The sequence below is a fragment of the Nycticebus coucang genome, chromosome 2, assembly GCF_027406575.1.
Source record: "Nycticebus coucang isolate mNycCou1 chromosome 2, mNycCou1.pri, whole genome shotgun sequence".
NCBI lineage: Eukaryota > Metazoa > Chordata > Mammalia > Primates > Lorisidae > Nycticebus > Nycticebus coucang.
This window is the reverse complement of record NC_069781.1, coordinates 171,384,476-171,406,586: the sequence shown is the minus strand read 5'-3', so window position 1 is coordinate 171,406,586 and position 22,111 is coordinate 171,384,476. Positions and strand designations below refer to the sequence as shown.

General features: G+C 44.6%; 1 protein-coding gene across 4 annotated transcripts in view; it reads right to left on the bottom strand.

Moving 5' to 3' along the window:
* Positions 1–22,111, bottom strand: part of HYDIN (HYDIN axonemal central pair apparatus protein) — a 362,157-nt gene that overhangs the window by 8,287 nt on the left and 331,759 nt on the right. For all 4 annotated transcript variants that reach the window (XM_053606972.1, XM_053606955.1, XM_053606945.1 and 1 more), the window contains 13 exons: positions 21,655–21,793; positions 19,171–19,336; positions 17,675–17,822; positions 17,038–17,245; positions 16,339–16,560; positions 12,913–13,082; positions 10,859–11,057; positions 9,181–9,339; positions 7,720–7,997; positions 6,319–6,538; positions 3,594–3,806; positions 1,803–1,966; positions 734–884 (listed from right to left, as the gene is read on the bottom strand). In XM_053606972.1, the coding sequence (XP_053462947.1) occupies positions 734–884; positions 1,803–1,966; positions 3,594–3,806; positions 6,319–6,538; positions 7,720–7,997; positions 9,181–9,339; positions 10,859–11,057; positions 12,913–13,082; positions 16,339–16,560; positions 17,038–17,245; positions 17,675–17,822; positions 19,171–19,336; positions 21,655–21,793 (2,437 nt within the window). The remainder of the gene's footprint in view (positions 1–733; positions 885–1,802; positions 1,967–3,593; positions 3,807–6,318; positions 6,539–7,719; positions 7,998–9,180; positions 9,340–10,858; positions 11,058–12,912; positions 13,083–16,338; positions 16,561–17,037; positions 17,246–17,674; positions 17,823–19,170; positions 19,337–21,654; positions 21,794–22,111) is intronic.

Here is a 22,111-nt window from a genome sequence, read left to right as displayed (position 1 = left end):
TTGTGGTGGGGAAGCTGAGACATAAGGAACTCTTTAGCCCAAGAGTTTGAGGTTGCTGTGAGCTATGATGACACCAGGGCACTCTACCCAAGGGTAGCAGAATGAGACTCTGTCTCAAAAAAAGTGCTTCTGATACTCTTTGTCTTTTGATTGTAGTGTTTAGTTTTTAGAGTTCTGTTTTTTTTGTTCTTTTTTGCAGTTTTTGGCTGGGGCTGGGTTTGAACCTGCCACCTCTGGTATATGGGGCCGGCACGATACTCCTTGAGCCAAGGTGACTCCTGTAGTGTTTAGTTTTTATGTTAAAGTAATTACATGTCTAAATGAATGACACCCCAATACTATCTTCAGCCTTGACCTCTCTCCCCTGAGCTACAGGTCCATCCATATGCCTTTTCTTCAAAACACTTATCTCATTTGGTAATTAGACATTTACAGGGCAATCATTTGAGCAACTGCATCTCTCTCCACGAGACTGTGTGCTCCATGAGGACAGAGACTGTGTCTGTTTTTGTTCATGACTATGTCACCGGCCCTTAGTATAGGACATGGTGTGTGTGCTCAGTGGGCACTTGTTGAACCAATGAATGAATTTGGCAAAATAGCTTATGTGTGAAAGACCCTGTGGTGCCTTGGAGCAATGACAGTGGGAGGCCACCTTTATTTCTTAACACCAGGATCAACCTCAGGGTCAAACCTCCAGAGTGCCAGGGCAATGCCTTCAACATGTAGATACCTTTGCAGAGTACAGTCCCTCCTTGTAGGAAAAGAAATTCAGCTTGTAGTCTTTCTTGGAGCCAGACAGGACATCAATATAGTCAAGGCCCTTCATAGTGATGCTTAGGTCTGGCTTCTCTGGTTTCAGCATTTCCACCATGACTCGGAATCTGGGGCAGCACAGGAGCACGTGGAGAGAGGAGAGAGAAAATGAGGCCCTTTACCCAAAGGACACAAGGGCAAGTGCTATATCTGCTCTTGATGTTATGGAATGTGCATGGGGTCCAGGGTTCTAGTAATTACTGACCACTTATTATGTGCCAGGTACTAAAAGGGTGCTCTGCATATGTTACAGGCACTTAATGCTCGAAATTCATAGGCGGTACATGTCACTATCAGCTCCATTTCACTCAGCGGAAACAGAGGCCAAGAGAAGGAAGATAACACGCTCAGGAAACGTAACTAGTTACTGGCAGAACCAGGATTCAGACTTGCATCTGGGCCTTTACCCACTGAGATAAGCAGGTGGCCTTCAGTAGAGTGCACCGTGTCTCCCAGTCTTTGGTTCCTTCTCTGTAAAACAGTGGTTCTCAACCTTCCTAATGGCTGTGGCCCTTTAATACAGTTCCTGTGGGTTACAACTCCCACAGGTTGAGAATTGCTGCTGTAAAAGAAGGGGACCTGGCTGGTTGGCCTGAAGCTCTTCGATGCTTGCATTCCACTCTACTCCTACTGTAAGTACAAGGTCCAGGGCTTCCTTCTCTGGCCAGTGGCTTAGGTGATAAGACAGATACTCAGTAATAACAATGATGACTACCATTCTCATAATAATAATAGCTAACACTTATTGAACACTTAATTTGTGTCAGGTAGCATTCTAGGAGATTTACAAGTAATAGCACCAAACAGGAGAATTTCTCCAGAGGCTTAGAGTTTAGGAAATGCCTGTCCACATCAGGGAATTTTGTCTCTGGCTCTCTGAGCCCCTCAACAGCCTCCAGAGGCCTCGAGCAAAGGAAGTCCAGGCCAGCTGGTGAAAGTACTCCCTCCATCTCCCCACTTTGACCCCCCTTATGACCATCCCTCACCTCTGGGGCTTATTCAGCCAGTTGGTGATGGGCAGGAGCTCAGTGTAGGGTGTCTTACATGGCACTTCATGGTAGATATTGCCTGCAGCTTTGGGGAGCTCTGAAGTCCCATGCAGAGCATATAGCCAGCCAGTCCCATCCGGGAGGGGGAAGAAGAGGGTCCCCTAAGGGAAGAATTATGATCAGAATGACACAGAGGGTCCTTTGTTAGGTACCTACCAGGCATGGTGAGGACACAGGAGTAGTGAAGGCTCTGAGAATAAATATAATGTTTACGGAAAGCAGCTTTATAATATGTTTTTTTTTTTTTTTTTTTTTTGTAGAGACAGAGTTTCACTTTATGGCCCTCGGGTAGAGTGCTGTGGCGTCACACAGCTCACAGCAACCTCCAACTCGTGGGCCTAGGCGATTCTCCTGCCTCAGCCTCCCGAGTAGCTGGGACTACAGGCGCCCACCGCAACGCCCGGCTATCTTTTTGTTGCAGTTTAGCCGGGGCCAGGCTTGAACTCGCCACCCTCGGTATATGGGGCCGGCGCCCTGCTCACTGAGCCACAGGCGCCACCCCTATAATATGTTTTAAGAGTTATAAAACATTCATATCTATTGGAATCAGGAATACCACCCCAGGGAACTTACTGAAGAAAAATCCCTCCAAAGGAAGAAGTTAGAACCACTTATAACAGTGATGAAAATTTGAAGGTAAACATTCAACAACAAGGGAATGTTAAACAAATTTTGGGACTCTCATCCAATGAAACATTAGGCAGCCATTAGAAGTAGTTCATAAGGGCGGCGCCTGTGGCTCAGTCGGTAGGGCGCTGGCCCCATATACCGAGGGTGGCGGGTTCAAGCCTGGCCCCGGCTAAACTGCAATCAAAAAATAGCCGGGCGTTGTGGCGGGCGCCTGTAGTCCCAGCTATTTGGGAGGCTGAGGCAAGAGAATCGCTTAAGCCCAGGAGTTGGAGATTGCTGTGAGCTGTGTGATACCATGGCACTCTACCCAGGGCCATAAAGTGAGACTCTGTCTCTACAAAAAAAAAAAAAAGAAATAGTTCATAAATAGAAAAATACTAATGATATAATATAAAGTGAAGACAGAGTGCCAACTGGGTAGGCTATGATGACCATCAAGGCTTTATCTTAATAAGAATTGGTAGTGGGGCGGCGCCTGTGGCTCAGTGAGCAGGGCGCTGGCCCCATATACCAAGGGTGGCGGGTTCAAACCCAGCCCCGGCCAAACTGCAACCAAAAAAATAGCCAGGCATTGTGGCAGGCGCCTGTAGTCCCAGCTACTCGGGAGGCTGAGGCAGGAGAATCACCTAAGCCCAGGAGTTGGAGGTTGCCGTGAGCTGTGTGATGCCACGGCACTCTACCGAGGGCAATTAAGTGAAACTCTGTCTCTACACACACACACACACAAAAAAGAATTGGTAGTGAAGATAGAAAAAAGAGTTTGTTCTTTTACAGGGTGGAAGATCATGGCTACTTTAATTTTTTGGTATTTATTATTATAGCTACCATCATGTTACTTACGTAGGTAAGCCAAATTTTGATTGATTGATGCTTGGTTTAGCACTATATTTCAGAACTGAGCCCCTGGCTCTAAGAAAATCCCCTGAACATGTGGACAGAAAAGGAAGCCAGCACTTGGTGATCTGCATGAGTCCCTGTTGTGCCAACACGATCTGGGTGTCTCCCCACCCCCCGTTCTGACATTCTTTGAGCTCTGACCTTGTCATATGGCTCCTCCCTTCAGCTATGCCAGGAAACCAACAGAAGGCCTCTACCTACCTGGTGCCTGCGGTTCTCCACGTTCATGGTGCGAGGCCTGTAGGTGATCTCGTAGGGCTTGTTTTGCTGATGAGCCTCCAGCGTAATGAACTCAGGCCCTTCCCAGTGCTCACCCTCAAAGATGGGGTGCAGGTTCCACGTCTGGTTGGTGCGGTTTGACAGCAGGATGGTCTGCGTGTGTTTAGAGCGCACCTGGCAGGTGAAATTCACCACCTGAAAGAAAGCAGGCACCTCATCTTCCATGGCACTTCCCCTGGTCTGTCTCTAGGGGCTGGAGGTGTAGAACATGCCAGGGAAGACTGACTTAAATGGTGCTTCCCATCGGGAGTTTCAGTGGACCATTTTCTTTTCAATGGACCATTTTCTTTTCCTTTCATTCATTCCGCATATATTTATTGGGTACTTTCCATGTGCCAGGCACTGGTCTTGGTGGTGGAGATACAGTGATGCCCAAAATAATAAAAATCCCTGCTCTCAAAGACCTTATGTTCCACTGGGGAGAGACAGACAAGTAGGACACAAGTATGTGCTAAGGGGAGCTACAAAGCAGAGCAAGGGGACGGGCACGACAGACTGGGCAGGGGGTTTGCAATTTTAAATAAGGTGATCAGAAAGGCCTCACTGAGCATGTGCACTTGATTAGAGACCAAGAAGGATGAAGTCAAGAAAGATCTGGGGAAGAGGCTACCAGCAGAGGAAACATTGATTGCAGAGGTCCCAGATTTTGACAAATTTTGGAGAGATTAGTCAAATGCTCTCTATAAGTCAAGGAAGATGAAGGCTGAGAACTGGCCATCAATCAGTCTTAACAATGTGGACGGTTAACAGCCAAGAATAGAGTTCAGCAACAGACCCGCATATAGGTGATCAATTGGTTTTTGAAAAAGATGCAAAGGCAGTCTTTTCAACAAATGGTGCTAGAACAATTGGATATCCATATACAGAAAAAGGAATTTTGATTTGTATCTTGCACTATGTACAAAAATTAACTCCAAATAGAGTGGCAACATAAATGTAAAACTTGTGTCCAGCATTCATAAAGTAAGGTCTCAAAACTTTAATAAGAGAACAAAATACCCAATTAAAAATAGAAGATTTAAAAAAATTATTTAATTTATTTATTTATTTTGAGACAGAGTCTGACTCTGTCACCCTGGGTAGAGTGTTGTGGTGTCATAGCTCACAGCAACCTCAAACTCTTGGGCTCAAGTGACCCTCTTGTCTCAGTCTCCTGAGTAACTGGGAATACAGATGTTTGCCACAATGCCTGGCTAATTTTGTTTTTTTCTCCCTGTTTTTAGTAAAAACAGGGTCTTGCTCTTGCTCAGGCTGTTCTTGAACTCCTGATCCCAAGCAATCTACCTGCCTTGGCTTCCCAGAGTGCTGGAATTACAGGTGTGAGCCATAGCACCCAGCCACAGATAGAACATTTGAACAAACACTTCATTAGTCATTAGGGAAATACAAGTTAAAAACCTTAGTGAGATGCCTCTACATACCTTATAGAATGGCTCAAATTTAAAAAACTGAGCATATCAAGAGTTGACAAGGAGGTAGAGCCTGTGAAGATGTCAGACATTGCTGGTAGGAATGTAAAAGGACACAACTATTTAGTTTTTATTTTTTTTGCAGTTTTTGGCCAGGGCTGGGTTTGAACCTGCCACCTCCAGCATATGGGGCTTGTGCCCTACTCCTTTGAGCCACAGGCACCACCCTGACACAACTATTTTGGAAAATAATTCGACAGTTTCTTAAAAGGGCAGACGTATGCCCATCACATAATCCAGCCAATCCACAACTAGGTATTGACCCAAGAGAAATGAAAGCATGTATTCTTGCTGAGACTTGTACCTAAAAGTTCACAGTGTGGTATGTGACTCCATTCACATAACATTTTTGGAATAATATTATATTATATTATACAAGGTGTCCATAAAGTCCATGTGCAATTTAAACCATTAAACTATTTAAACTGCACGTGACCTTTATGGACACCTTGTACATGCAGACATTGGGTACCAATTCTATCATAAGCAATATTGTCAGTTAACACAACCAACAGTAGTTAGGGGTCTAGTAACAGGGCAAGCAGATGGTTAACCCATGGCCATTTTAATTTATTTTTTATTTTTTTGAGACAAAGTCTCATTATGTCGCCCTTGGTAGAGTGCTGTGGTATCACAGCTCATAGCAACCTCAAACTCTTGGGCTTAAGTAATTCTCTTGCCTCAGCCTCCCAAGTACCTGGGACTACAGGCGCCTGCCACAATGTCCAACTATTGTTGTTGTTGTTGTAGTTGTCATTGTTGTTTAGCAGGCCCGGGCTGGATTCAAACCTGCCAGCTTTGGTGTATGTGACCAGTGCCCTAGCCGCTAAGCTACACAGCCAGAGCCCCATTTTTGTTTTTTAAACTATAGAGATGAAGAATGGTGTTAACCCTTTACTCACCAATCTCAGAATTTGATTGAGCCAAGGATAACAAGGCAGGCTTCCTTGAGAATGTAATGCTTGAGTTGAGAGCTACTGAGTGAAAGGAATTAACTAAATGAAGAATATTCTAATCATGGGAAAAGCATATTCACAGGCCTTGTGGAGAGAGGAGGGAGCAGGTCTGAATGTTTGATTCGGGTGGTGAGGACCGTTTGAACAGGACCGCTCTTTTGGAGGAGGCTCAGCTGAGTTCACCTGCTGAACTCAGTCCTGCCGCTGGTCCAGCCCACTAACCTCTTTTATTACAGGTGGTCCCACGCAGACTCCAGACAGGGTCAGGCTCAGGGGATTGCCTCCCTGGATGAAGCAGAGCAAGTTTTTGTAGAGACTCTCCTTCCCCACCTCGGTGGGATGGTAAGTCACTTCGAAAGAAACCTCCATGCCTGGGGTGATATAGCCTTCTTCTGGGCTGATGGAGAAATGAGGCTCGAACTTTTTGACATCCCATTTAAACCTTTTCCAAGACAAAAGAAGACAAGAAAGAGAGTTTACTAATGTTCTGAGGGTGTCCTCCACGCTACTGAGAACAAGAGACTTGGGCTTTTAGCTGTGTGGTTTAGCTCCCTTGCTACTCCCTGGGACCTGGAGGAGAAAGATCTGCCAGACAGCTGAAGCACTGGTGGGTGTGGGTGTGTGCTCGCTGGGGAAGGCGACTCAGTTCCCTCTCAGAGCTGATCCAGGGTGGGAAATGGCTGCAGCTGATTACCCAAGAGTAATTATGCACGGCAGAAGGGACAGATGCATGAACACGCACATACATGTGTACACAAGGTGGCATGGCTAGGATGGGAACCCTTTTGAAACCTCGTTTTAATCTTTATCCATACTGCCTCTTAGTTCAGATCCAGCAGGGTAGCAACAATCCGTTCACGTGAGAGTTGCGCCTGTTCTTGGTGGCGCTGGGATCCGATAGCCCTGTGTGGTCACCCCCCTGTGGTTGGTTGCTTGGTCTGGGCAGGAGACAGAGGCTGGAAGGTGTGCCTCTACCACCATGGATGCCACATCACCCCCAGGGTGCCGTGTGCGTGAGGTCTACGTGAAGGTGCGCATGCGGGTGTGTGGTGTGCAGCCTGGACCACTATGTCAGCATGCCCAAGTGGGAGGAGCCTGGAAAGAACAGATATACCTGGTTCCAGTCCCATCTTTGTCACTTCCTGGCTGTGTGACTCTGGGCACGTCACCTAACCTCTCTGAGCCTCAATTCTACCTGAGTAATGGGTATGATGTAGTACCTACCTTAGAGCTTACTGGGAAAAATAAGTGTGATATTATATGTAAGAATGCTCAGCATTGCGCTGCACATAGAAAGTTCTTTCTACATTCATGAGTTCAGAAAAGTTACTTAATCTCTCTGTACCTTCATGAACCCATCTGTAAAATATATTAGTAATAGCTGCACAGAGTTGTTGCTGGGATTGAATGAGGTGAGCTATATAATAAGCATTGAGCAAATGTTCCCCATCATATTAATTTTAGAAATCATGGCAGTAGTGATCAAGATGTGAGGTCACCGTGGTCACATCCTGAGGGAAGCAGGGGGGATATAGAAGGGAGAGAACAGAAATAAAAAGTGGCTGCACCAGAGAAACAGGTATCTATCCAGGGCAGTCCAGGGAGGGGGCAGCGGTCCTCTACCTCGCACCCATGTCGCCTGAGTTCAACATAAGGATGCGACGCGAGGCTTGTGTCTGATACACAACTGGTCCAAAGGGCAGATGGTCCTGGTCCAGCGAGATCTCCAGGGCCTGGCAGCAGCCGCTGAGAAGGAAGAGGGGGCGCAGGAGCCCCATGCACTCCATGAACACTTCCTCAGAGAAGGCGGGCACGCGCTTCTTTGGGGCGAAGGTGACTTCCAGTTTGCAGACTTCTTTGGGCTTCAGCGTGATGTTCTGGAAGGGCACCACGGTGATGACCTGGATGAAATGACACCCAGACTCAGCTGCTGAGGGTGGGGGATGGGGTAAGGCCTCGATTCCTAAGGTCTTGCTGCTGGGGCTGGAAGAGGGGCCAGATGTCACTTCTGCTGTTGGGCCAGCCGAGTGAGCTTTGGTAAGTTACTCAAACTTGCTGACTTACTCCATGGTGAAGATGAAGGTCATCTATGTAAAATATATGGCACACGACAGCCATTTAGCAAATGTCAACTCCCTCTCCTGCCCCTTTCCTCCTTCATTTTAAATTGTGACAGGAAATAGGAAACACTCAAGAGCTCCAGCATTTCCCCTGCATCACATTTCCCTGTGTGATTGTTAAAATGCAGATTCCTGCCTTAGGCCGACTGAATCAGAGCCTCCTGGAGAGAGCCTGGAACCTGCATTTCCAAAAGTTCCCCAGGTGACCCATGTATTCTAAAGTTTGTATAAATTCCCCTTAGTCCTGGGAGAAATCTCTCTTGAACACTGAACGGTCACCGTGGCAGCAGGGAGTGAGATAACGGGCTGGGCAGGGGCAACAGGAGAGTAATCTCAGGGATTTCGCAAAACACGATGACATTGGAGACTAGTCTCCAGGTGCTGGTGCCAGCACGCGTCTGACCAAGTCTGCCTCTTACTGTTAGGGGACCTGGCACACTGGAACTGAGGACTTTAATTTGGATTAATGAGGGAAGGGAAGAAAAAGGTCAACCTTCCTTGTCTGGATGGTGAAGTGGGCAACATGGGGTCCTGAGATGAGACGCCTACTGGGAGGGCGCGTGTCTTGCCTTGGCTGACCTCTCACAGCCCATTTCTCTGTATCCTGCAATCTCCAATGGTCCTCACTGCTCCTGCCACACTGAATCCTATCTAGTTTTCCAAAAGCACTGACCCTTTTGAACATATATTCCTTTGTCCACCAGGAACTCCCCTTTTCAACCTGTTTGCCTAGGAGATGCATCTTCACCTTGTAAAATTCAGCACAGGCCTCTCTACTCTGAGGTCTTCCCTAGCTCTACCCACCCCCCACCCCCATCATCCCTCTTCTGAGCAGACCTGCTCCCAGTTCACACCCTGCCTCTGCAGTTTTTATGCTGTCCTGGGATTGCTTGTGTCGGTAGCATGGCCAGCCTTGGCACGAGGGGCCATGAAGAGGCCACCAGGAGTCCCACTAGGCACCAACCTTGGGTTCCTGGAGCTCTGGAACTGAGAACAAAACTGACTGGTTGAATGTGATGTGGGTAAGGCTGTTGTTCATGATGGAAACTGTTTTTTTCACAACCTGTCCTGGTAGGAGGGCTCCCAACTTCACAACCCTGTTGGCTGGATCTAGGACTGAAACCTGTGGCATGAGGAAGAGTTCATGGTCAATGAGAAAAATAAACATTGTGCAACATCTTTCCTGGTGAGGTGGGGCTGTTCCCTTTCCTTCAGCGGCCTAACTTCTGCTAGTGGAAGGGCATTCACCTACTCAATGAACAGTAACATGCATCACACGCCCACTCAGCTACCCATCCCACAATTACTTAATTACAACCACGTTAAAGGATACAAAGGATAAGCAGGGGTCACCCTGAGAGCATAGTACAGGGGCTGAAGCTAGATGGGGGCTCAGGGAGGCCTTTTTGAGTGTGGCATGTTCACCCTGAGTGCTCATGAGAGGAGGATCCACTCAGCTTGGTGTGGGGTTGGGGATGCTCTAAGGCGAGGGGACAGCCTGTGGAAAGGCCTGTGGCTGGAAGCTGGGACTGAGAAGATGAGTCTAGAGGTGGTCAGATCTTTTAAGGTCTTGTGGGACATTTTTGGGTGGGAAGGAAGAGACGAGGCTTTATTCTGGGAGAAAAGGGAAGCAGGGGGTGCCGGTCATGGGTGTGCTGTGAGAGTGGGTGGGCTCACTCCTCCACAGAGAACAGAAGAGGGCGAGAGAGAAAGCGTGAGAAGTGAGAGGCAATGGTCTGGACCAGAATGGTGGCCGCAGGAGTGCAGAGAAGTAGACATACTTCATAGGACTCAGCTAAAGTGATGGTAAAAATGGGACCTACATCAGTCCACCACCAGGCTAAGCCTTGCCCTGCAGGGTGGCTTTGACCCACAATGACAGTGACCAGTGGGTCATTTTTCTGGTCACTACACTGCTCTCCTCTCAACTATTTTTAAACCCAGCCTGCATTTCTATTTTGCCTAAAAAGGCAAGAGAGCATCTCCCTTACCAATCATGAGCTCCTGGAGGTCAGAGCACATGTTTACTCTGGATCTACCCAAAGTACCCAGCACACAGTGGTGCTGAATGAACAAACAAAAGAACAAGCAAATGAGTGAAGACGCAGGATTGTAAGAGACCCTATCTCTCCTTGGGTCCAGACACAGCAGCTGGCAATGTCCTGTTGCCCCTGTGGCTTGATGAGAAGGCTGCCAGGAATACACCACTCCATTTTCCTTCGGTTCCTGAAACACCCCATGCATTCTTGAGAGTCTCCTTTTATTGAAGTAGAAATTCCCCCAATAGACAAATATCTTAAACGTCTGCCAGATACCGAGAAGGAGCAGGCTGGGACCGTTCCTTTCCTACCCAGAGTGCCTGTGCCTAGTCTCAAACTTTTCCAAGGAAAATAATGTTTCTCTAGTGCCTGAGATTACTTGTATCATTTGATATGGTAAAGTTTGGTATTGGATAAGTCCTATATTATTCAATGAGTCTGATTTGACAATTTGCCCTTTTGTATTACTAGTTGCATTATCTGACCCCGACAGAGTGGCTCAGGGGCAGAGACCTTGAGGGGGAGCAGCCCAGGTGGGCAAAGGAGGCTGAAGAGGGTGGGAAGGAGGGCGCCAAGCCCGAGGGCCTCCCTGTCTTGTTTTACCTTCATTTCGGTGCCCCTCCCTTTGATTTCGACTATTTGTTGTGAGAGTCCATTGATTTCAAAGGGGATGAGTTCATGATAGCTGATACTTTCTCGAGGATAAAAGATGATTGGAATCTCCAGCGTCATTCCTGGCTTTATCACTTCAACATGGAAATTAACCTCAAGGTAGTTGGTGTTGGTGTACAGACAATCTATGCTGGAGAAATCAAGAGGAGGGTGTGTAAACTCTGAGAAGACTGACCCAGACATCCAGGCTGTCTGTCCTGCACCTTTCTGGGCTGGACGGATGGATTTCCCATCCTGTTGTCCAGAGTTAAGAGCTGGAAGGGACCTCAGCAGTGACCCAGCTCATCCTCTCCTAGGCACAGCAAAGTTATTTAACATACCCCAAATCCCATCCTGAGATGCTGGCAGAACCGAGCCTCAAATTCAAAGAATCATAACACTTTGCCCAATGCTCTCCGTGCTCTTGTTCCCTGTTCTGATAATGCATCTTACGGTTTTGTACCACGAGGCTTTCGTACCCTCTCTTAAGAAGGAAGGGCTTCCAGAAGTACTTGGGTGGTAAAGTGCAGTGGGGAGAAACGTGTGCTTTGGAGTCAGACAGACAGGAGGAGTTGGATCTGGGCTCTATCACTCACTAGCCACATGACCTTGGAAAAATTACTTGGCCCATTTGGGTCTCCATTTCCTTATCTGTAAAATGGGGGTAATAGTAACTATTTCAAAGGGTTGTGAGCATTAAATGTGGAAGTGACTTAAACAGTCACTAAACAGGGCAGAGAGAGGAAATATTCTATAAAGGTGAACTTTTACTATTATAGTATTACTAATTGCTCAGCCAGAAGGGATCTTAAGGGTGTCCATCCACCCTATTCCATCTGGGGGCAAGAAGGCACCTACTTCTCCATTACACCTTCTCCTCGTCTGTCTTACAGGTATAGAGGGAAGGAGTCTAGCTAGGCCAACTTAAAAAACAAAGTAAGACTGAGATTACATTGACTAATGTAAGAAAGAGTATAGGTAGATAAGCTTTTTAATTAGTTGACGTGACACTCTTATAATTTAACATTCAGGATGATAATAATCAATAATAACAACAAAGCAGCGGCTAACAATAATCGAACATTTTCTATTTCCAGGAAGTATTACAAGTGTTGTTTCTAGATGAACTAATTTAACCTTCCCAATAGTTCCTTTTTAGAGGGCATGAATATGATTTCTCCTTTGGGTCAAGGAGACAGAGACACAGAGAGCTTAAAAAGTATGCCAAGGTCACACAGCTAGGGAAGAGTTGAAATTAGAATGTAAATCTGTGCTATCCAATATGGTAGCCATCTGTGCTATCCAATATGGTAGCCACTAGACACATGTGGCTATTTAAATTAAAATTACGTAAAAGAGTCAGTTCCTTAGTTGCACTAGCCATATGTCAAGTGCTCCATAGCTGTATCCAGCTGTTGGGCACCACATTGGACAGTGCAGATAAACATCTTCATCACTGTAGAAAGTTCTACACCATAGAACATATAATCCTTCCCTGTAGAAAATAATGACACAGAGAGCTTTGAGTGAACATAGTTTTTTGCCCAATGCTTGGAGATTCTGTTTCATTTGTTGGACAATGCCCTGTAACATACCACACAGGAGGGGTGTAGAGAGGGTGGACTTGCATCAGAAGACTTAGGCTCAGTACACATCTATTTCTTGAGAAGTCACAGGCCTGGGAAATTCACTTAACTCTCCCAAACTCAGTTTCTACATATATTACATGAGGAAAATAAATGGAAGCCATAACACCTCTCATCACGCCATTTGGCATTGCCCTCTAAGAAGTGGGTGTGTTGCAGATAGCTTATGGCTATCCAAGCATCATATCAGTGGTGAGGACAGGGACCCAAGATTCATGCCTACTGTGTTCTATGTTTGACTCTTTCCAACAATTCATTTTTTTTTTTTTTTTTTGTCTTGGCAGGACTTCACCTGTGTGGAGTCTGTGAGACCCACAGAAGGCTGTGGAATCCTGTGGAGCCTTTGGGAAGCCAGCTTACCTCATAGACGTTTCTTCCTTGTTGGTGATGAGCAGGATTTGTTTGTATGGGGGCATCCCGGCTTGGAAGATGAAGCAGGTCCCAAAGTTGTAGCTGGTGAAGGAGAAATGGACGGCTGGGCTCACGGCACAACCTAAGATGCTGCATATGTATGTTGGGCCGTGGGTGATCTGTGGGGAGGGAATGGCAGGTGCAGGGTGAGTAGGAGAAGTGGGGGGAGGCAGCACATAAGTTGTCAGGTGAAAGAGAAAAGCAATTGGTGTTTTAACAAATACAGGTCAGGGTTCCACCTCCAGAGATTCTGATGTAGCAGGTTAGAAGTTTGTTTATTGAAGAAAAACTGTTCTGTAATCAGGCCCTACATGGGCTCTTGCTTTGTTCACGCATCAGTGATTCAGCTTGAAGGTCCTCACTAGCAGAACTCTGGTTGCCAGTGTGCTTAGGTGAAAACGTATCATTTCCCCCTGTTCCTTGCAGCTCAGGGTGGCCATCAGGCATAGTACTGATTATTGGATGTAAACAAAAGAGGATAAGAGTGTGTTCAATCTTGAATACACAGGCAAAGCCTTGCTAGGGAAAGTGTTTTGCCTTTAGGATCTTCTTCTTCCTTTTCACTGTGGTGTGTAGACATTGAACTTCAGGTAGGACAGTCACCTTACGGCCAGGAGATGACAAGAATGAGGGCCAGGGCAATATGCCAAGGATGAAGAGTGGAAAGACAGTAAGATCAGAGTCACCATCTGGACTTTCAACCACAAGGTAACACTTGATCCATTGGTATGTGAACTTAATTTGTTCCTTACAAACCTCATAATATGAAGTTTCAAAAACTGATAACTGATTTAAAAGAAAATATCTAATATTTATTCTAAACATCATTAGAATAAACATAAGAATAAGCATTCATTTTAAACATTAGAATATATCAACAATCATTAGTACAAGTTTTCATAAACAACTTTGTAAATTTAAAGCCATTTTCTTATTTAAGGATTTTATATAATTTTTATGGCTGATTCTCTGAAAAAGATTTAAATTTATCACTTTTAACTCTTGCTAATCAGAGTGGGAAGATCGTGTAGCACAGTGGTTCTCAACCTGTGGGTCGCGACCCACAGGAACTGTATTAAAGGGCCGCAGCATTAGGAAGGTTGAGAACCACTGTTATAGCATGTTATATTTCTTTTTGCTATAAGAAATGAAGATTCTGAAAAAGACAGTTCTCAAAAGGGATGAGCCCTTCATATTTCTCAGGGAGGATGGCTTCCGACTTTACTGCCAAATTTCAAGCCAGGGAAATGAGGTTCCTGAACTCTCAATGGCCAGTGACTCATCTGCTATTGCTCAAATATTTGTCCCCTCTAGAACTCAAGTTGAAATTTAATTGCCACTGTGATGGGACCTTTAAGAGGTGTTTAGGTCATGAGGGCTAGCCACCACGAATGGGCTAATGCCATTACTGTGAAAGTGACTTCATTTTTGTTACCATTATGTTCACCCGCTTTTGTGTTCTCTCTCTCTCTCTTTTTCCCCTTCCACTCCCCCTCTTTCCTCTTTCACCATGTGATGCCATCCGCCATGTTGTGATGCAGCAAGGTCTGTTCCCTTGACATTGGACTTCACAGCCTCTAGAACTGTGAACCAATAAACTTCTTTTCATTATAAATTGCTCAGGCTCAGGTATTCTGTTATAACCTAGGACAGGACTAAGATAGGTTCCAGTTGTTTTACTCCCATCTTCCTGTGAATCACTTTCTTGAGGATTTGATAAAGATAATGTCTTAGGCTAGGCATCCCGAATTTCTTTTTGTTGTTGACTTCCAATTTTACTCCACTGTGGCTGAAGAATGCGCTCTGTACCATTACAGTCCTTTCACATTTGTTGAGGTTTGTTTCATAGCTTAATCTATTATCTATCTTGGATAATGTTCCACGTGCACCTGAGGAGTATGTGTATCCTGGTGCCATTGGATGAAATGTTCTATTTATGTGCGTTAGATGCAGTGCTTTGAGAGTGTTGCTCAAGACTTCTTATTTCCTTGATGATTTTCTATTTATTCTCTTCATTATTAAAAGCTAGCTACTAAAATCTCCAACATGATTGTTGAATTGTCTCTTTCTCCCTTTATCAGTTTTGTTTTATGCATTTTGAGACTCTGTTGATACATGCACATATGTTAATAACTGTCGTGTCTTTTTCTTATTTATGCATGGCTAATGAAGTATCTGCTTAGTTAGTTTTGTGGTCAGTTAATGTTTGGAGAGAGATTTCTTTAAATGCCTAGCATCAATAAGTCTTCCAGCTTTTGCTGAGGGGCTCTGTGTGTATGGTGGGGTATATCTTTGACACTTGGGCAGGTTGTTGCTGACTGTTTTTTCATTTTTTGCTTTCACAAAAGGTTAGCCAGAGGTGAGAGCTTAGGGCTTTCTCCTAAGCAGTCTTTATTGAGCGGTAGCACAGCCCTGAGATGGACACATCCTACACACACAGCTGTCTAGATTCCAGGGAATGTGTTGGAGCTTTTTAAAGCCCCCTGTGAACATTTCCTTCCCTAGCTTTTCATTTTAAGTTTTGGGTCAGCTTCTGGTTTGCCTCAGGGTCCTTGCTGCCTCAGGCTGCTACAGTGTTAAACAATTGCCATTGACTGGTTTTTGACAAATGCCCTATGGGAAAAGCTGTTTATATCATGTAAACTCTGGGTTAGGTCAAATAAAACCAAACCTTGTGCGTGGGGGTTTCCACTGAAATTTTAGACAGTGCAAATAATGACTATTATCTTAACTGGGGCTTTTGGGGTGTTCCAAACCTTTCCCTTCCAGTTGCTGATCACTTGCTTGTTTTCACTTTAATTATAGATTTGTTGGTTTTCAAGGCTAATGCAGAGGTGGAGGGAGGTGGGTGGAAACAAGGCAAGTTAAAACACCACAAAGCTCCTTGTCCTTATGGATATCCAGCCATTTTTCTTGAATAAATATTCCTTGGATTGTGGCAAGCCTGTGGTTAATTTCCAGAGAAAGTTGGTTTTGACAATTTTTGCCAATGCCAACCATTGCTATTGAAGGGCATATTTTTGGATGTCCTTTGTCATTCTTGATGACATCACCATTCCTTGGTTTTTCACTCAATAACTTATCTTGGAAAATGTTGTACATAGTTTCTTCATGCCTATCTATCTCCCTAATTGTTGTAATGGCTGATGGTATTCCAACACATGGATGGTTAACTGCTTTGCAATCAACACTTACTCATCAGGCACCCCAACCATGGATGAGGCCTTTGTCCTTGAGATTATGGGACTGTTTCAAGGACAGCACAACCACCTTTCAGGAGCTTCTGGAGGTGTGCAGAAGACAAGGAATATACAGGAGGACTCACCTGTCAAGGCAGCATGTGTAAATGCTTTCAGTGTTTGGACAATGTCTTACCTTGATTCTGAGTTCCAGGCCCTTCAAGACACACTTCTTAAATGGTTGAAAAGATAGGATAGCTTGTAAACTCTGCCCTACATCCACGATGCTGTCCTTAGGTGAAAATTCCAAATACTGAAGCAGGGATTTGGAGCCAGATAGCTCTGCCTGGAAGCTGAAGTTGAACTTTCCAGTGTTAATGAAGGTCAATTCACACTGGACACACTCATTTAATTCCACCTGGGGGTCAAAGAACAGAGTAGTGAACGTAAATCATAGTTCCCTTCTCTGGGGTCAGAAAACATCCTTTGGGAAATAAAGATGGCAGCTGATGTTGGTGAGTTAAGTATTATTAGCCCAAGGTAGTCAGACGTTCCAGCAAGAGCTACCAAGTATTGGGGTACTCTCCTATCTCAAGAGCAAGATGGCAATTTATTATAATTCTTAGACTTCCATTGGTAGTCAAACATCCTTCCTATATGTTTAGTACAGGCATGCTTGCCTCTCCCCACCATATTTCCACCCCCTGAAAAATAAAATGAGAAAAGCATTCGCATTATAACTATGTATATTCAGAGTATGGAGCTGCTCCTGGCATGTTTCTGTTCTCCTGGTCTCGCTGGCATTTGAAACAGACTCAACTCATTCTCACTTGTACCACCTCCCCCAGTCAGTGTGGAAACCAAGAGGGAGAGCAAGGCCTTCTCACATCCTCACCTCATAGAAGTTGATGATGTTGATCTGGTTGGGAGTCAAGAGAATGGAGGAGCCAGTCTTGTCCTTACACTTGACCTCTGCATTCATACTGTAGCCCTCAGCCTTGACATTTAATGTCAGAGGTTGGGCTTTCTTTGTCACATTGCAGATCAAATTAAAATTCACATCTCCTTCCTGCTTTGGTGTGAAGAAAATATCAATTGGCAACCTGGTTGGGGAATAAGACAACAGGATCAGCTGACTAGGTTTTATTAAAACCTGTTAGAAATAGAAATATGAGCTCACTGGAGCAGGAGATTCACTATGAGGAAAGGGAACCATAACTCCAAATTAACGATGAGTTTTTAAGTCTTGCTGAGAAAGGCTGAACATTACTCTGTGGATTTACATATATAGCAGATAGCAAGGAAAAAAATACAAACAAAAGAGAAAATATTGAGAACACAAGTATAGAATTCTCAATGCTCCATAATTCGTCAGGAAAATAAACACCAGAGAGTAAACAGGACAGAGGTGGAATTGTTAATATCCAAATCTTAGAGTTGAAAGAGATTTTAGAAATGGGGCACTCTAAGGGACATGGATGGGTACCCTGCCGTATTGGGAGGGTCCCCCCGAGGCCTTCATTTCTCTTTACCTGGACAGTGGTGGGATCCAGCCTTCCATAGGACATATAATCAGGCTGTTGCTGAAACCTTCAGAGAATCGGGAGTTGTCCTGGAAGGCAAAGTTGAAGCCCTGCTCCTCCTTGTTGATGATGTGTACGGTTTCCCTGGCTTCTCTGCCTGGGGAGGGAACAGCAGCCTTAGTGAGGCCTCCTGCCTACTTGCTGAAGTGTCTCAGCAAGTAATGATGGTGATGATGAACATCCTCCTCTCATTCCTCATTTTAATTGAAGTAGTTTTAGTGGTTTATCACAGGATAATATCTGCCTTTTGATTTTGGTTAATCTTCTTTAAGTTCTTCCATTTTTATTGGAAATGCCTGCTAAGTTTTAGCAATGCCTTTTCAGTGTATGGTAATATGATTACATGGTTTTTCTTAATCTATTAATACAGTGATTATATTGAAATGCCCCACCCTTGCATTAAATTGGATTAAATTTTTCTTGCTATGATTATTCTTATGCTACATTGCTCACTTATTTGTTCAAACCCTTTATCGATGCCAGAATTTCCCCTCCCACCTACTTGCTGTATATCGATCAGTAAAATAACACCCAACTATTAACATTGTTTCCTTTGATGAAGAAGAAAGGATGAGTTAGGATGGATGGAGAAAAATTAAACATTTTCTCACACAATACCACATTGACTTAGTATGAAGAATATTAGTTTATAAATAAAAAATATACTGAATTATTAAAAAAGCATCTGGCTCTAGCTGTATTTTACACACACACCCACACACAGATATCACAACCATGGGTAAGATTCATAAGGTTATAAAGCATGTGACAATTACTTCCTTTGTTTCCTTAGGTCTCTGGCCAAATATAATCATTATCCCTCAGCCTGCTGGCATTTCCCTATGTCCCCTACCCGATTGCATTCTTCTCTCGAGGACATATCAGCATCTGATGTGCTGTATACTTTAAAAGTACCCCTTTATTAAAAGGATTTTTTTCTGTAAAATTTAGATTTAGCCAAAAGGTTTCACTCAAGTAACCAGAAGGCCACATGTGGCCCCAAGGCAGCAGGTTCCCCACCCCTACATTGAAGCAAATCAGTGCATGAAAGGATATAAGAGAAATCTGGCCACTGTGACATAGACCGAGAAGCCAACAAATAAAGCCCATAACCAGGGGGCACATGCAGGAAGGATGGGGTAGTCCTGAGGTTCTAGAAGTGGAAAATCAGTTCGGGCACTCAAGGTATCTGCCCAGTAGAATCTTTAACAAGGCTCCCATGTTTCCTTGAGTCATTAGGGTGTAGGTTCAAAAGACAGATTCCCCTTGATGGAAATGTGATTGAGAGATAAATATTTTGTGGTATTCTGAAAAGTGATTGAGGCCCTCTGACGTGCTTCTGGACGCACCAGGGAAGTTCCTCACTCTGGGGCTGCTCCTGGAGCTTCTGATGACCTGGCCCAGGTCCTGCCAACTTTAAATATAAACTGGCTGGGTAGCCTTACCAATGAGCAGAGAACTGAAGTTGAGGTGTGACTTGTCCAGAGAGATGAGTGGGTCGGTGGTTTTTCCTACCAGCAGGAAGGGGATTGTGATGTTGTGTTCAGGGATTAGGAAAGTCCACAATGCTTCTGTGATGTCCACATGGGAAGGTATGAACTGGAACACAATCTGAGAAGACAATTTGGAACAGAGTGGTGACAGGAGCTTGTGTTTGCTCACTTCATGTGCCCTTGGAGACTTGTCAGCATCAGGCTCATGCCCGTTGACCTTACCAGGTTATTGCTACCTTTCTATAGTTTGGAAGGGCATGTAGGTACATCTGGACCAGCAATATCAATGTCTGTCTGCTCTACCCACAGTCTCTCCTGACTAAGCTGCTGCATTTTGTACAGTCTTAGGATAATGTGCTTGTACCATAGCTGGCTGGACCAGAGAGTTGGTACTGGTCCCAAAGAAAGACAATCCACTTGCTTGCCAACATCCTGGCATACAGCCCAATCAAATTAACAGGGCCAACCAGATTTCTCTTTCCCAAGTTGGAATTAGAAAGCGAGAGGCTGGGCCAGTTGGCAGTGGGTCCCATGGTGAAAGACGCCATGAGGGTGGGTAGGGTCATGGTGTGCCATTGTCCATTTGCTCAGTGAAGCTACAAGCAACTGGAAAGTAAATAAATAAATGGGGAGAAACTGGCTAGTGGAGAGAGAATGGGTAGAAACAAGCAGAATCCTGGAAGAAAGGGAAATTGTAAAAGATGCCATAGATCCTTCCTTCCTTCTTTCCTTTCTCTCTCTCTCTTTCTTTTTTTTAAGCTAACTTAAGTGAGTCTTTTCAACTAATCAGTCAGGATTGAATGTAAGAACACTGGCATCTGGCCATAAGGGAACTAACGGGTTAACATGTATGGTCCATGCCAATGCCAGGATGGTGCAAGGGAGGTTTTATGGACATATGTCACTTCAATGATGTGACTGTCACCCAAAGACCAGCATGACCCTGGATTCTGAAACTCGCCTCTCCAGAAATCAGGCTCATCTTTGATACATTCCTGGGCTGCAATGGGGCCACATCTAAGCAAGAGTGTCTGCAGGGGACCCAGCTCCTGGATCCTACCGTGTTTAACTAGATGGCTAGGCATTGATAACACATAGAGGTCAAATCAGGTGGATAGCCTACAGTATGTTTAGTTTAGTTTGGAAAGTAATTGCCAAGTCATGGAAGCTGCTCAAGTGCCCATTGACCCATGAATGGATTAACAAATTGTGGTATATGTACACCATGGAATACTATGCAGCTATAAAAAAGATGGAGACTTCACATCTTTTATGTTTACCTGGATGGAGCTGGAACATGTTCTTCTTAGTAAAGTATCTTAAGAATGGAAAAAAAAAAGTACCCAGTATATTCAATACTACTATGAAATCAGTATATAACACCTACACATTCATAGGAATGGTAAAACATAACTATAGTCCAGAAGGAAGGAGGGAAGAGGAAGGAGAAAAGGGGGGGAGGGGGAGGTTGGGAGGAGGGAGGGTATTTGGGGGGATCTAACCTATTGTGCATAATGCAATGATACATTTCTAAACTATTAAGAATGGAATACAAATGTCTTACCACAACAAATAAGTAAGCGAGGAGATGGTTATGTTAATCAGTTAGATGTAAGCATTCCATACTGTATATCAACTCAGCATATTGTACCTCATAAATGCATTAATGTACACAGTTATGATTTAATGAAGACTTAAAAAAATGAACTAGCTACCAATATGTAAAATAGGTTGATTCCCAAAGAAATTTGGAATTTTGGCTTTTCCTGAAAAGTTTGGGAGAGTTGGCCACCACCCCCTTGTCTGAGTGGTGGTCATTTGCCAGAGAAGAGTTGTGGCCAACAGGCCCTAGTGCCCTGCATTCCCCATCATTATTCCCTTGGCTTGCTTTGTTCATTTGTGTGACCTATTGAAGGTATTTCAAGTCATTTTTGTTTTATGGATTTATTTCCACTTCAAGATTCTCTGTGGAACTTATTGGACATGGAGCCCACAGATTTGTTTGGCAAGTAAGTTCATATTTCTCTAAGTCTGACTCCCTGCCCTAGTCCACTGTGTAAACATTTAGGATTTAAGTCATGGGACGTCACTCTGACTTTTCCCCTTTGGCCTGACCTTTCACTATTGTCAGCCCCTTGGACAAAGATAACCCTTTATTTCATGCTACTGATAAGTCCTGGAGACCTAGTATTGATGTGCAGTTACCCTTTGTTGATTGAATAACCCCAATTTTTAAAAACTGTAACTACTAGAGCTTTCTGCAGCTAGGAGCATTCAGGTCTGTCTTGTTCATCAGGATTGTCCAATGCATATGGTAGCTACTCAATAAATATCTGTTGATTGATACACCCTTAGGAAGTTCTCCTCAATTCCACCTACTGTCTACAGCACACTTGCTCTGCAGAAGAGAGTTGCACAGTCCCCACTTGTACACACCTCAGCTTTCTTGTCAGGGTGGATGAAGCCTTTCTCCGTAAGGCATGTGAAAGCTGGAGGGTTCTGGAGACTGTCAATTTCTTCAGAAATCCAGGAGAAAGAATAGGTGCTATTGGTCGGGTTCAGGATTGTAAAGGTCCTGGCCAAGAGGAAAGAGTTGACAACAGAGAGTGAGGGGGGGGGGTTTAAGGATTAAGAGAACTTTCTTGGAACCTGGCCCTAATGTAGCCCCCCATCCTGGAACCAGAACTGTTCTGAAGACTTTGTTACTATAGAAATGAAAACTCCATCTCATCTGGGGATCCAAAGCATGGCTAGGGGTTTGGACTTGGGAGTAACAATGTGGCTAAGGCCACATCTGTCCTAATGATGCCCTATGGTCAAGATGGAGGTCTTCCAAATTTTCCCCAGTGTCCAAACTAAGGAGACAGAATGCAGCTTCCTTAATATAATAGTT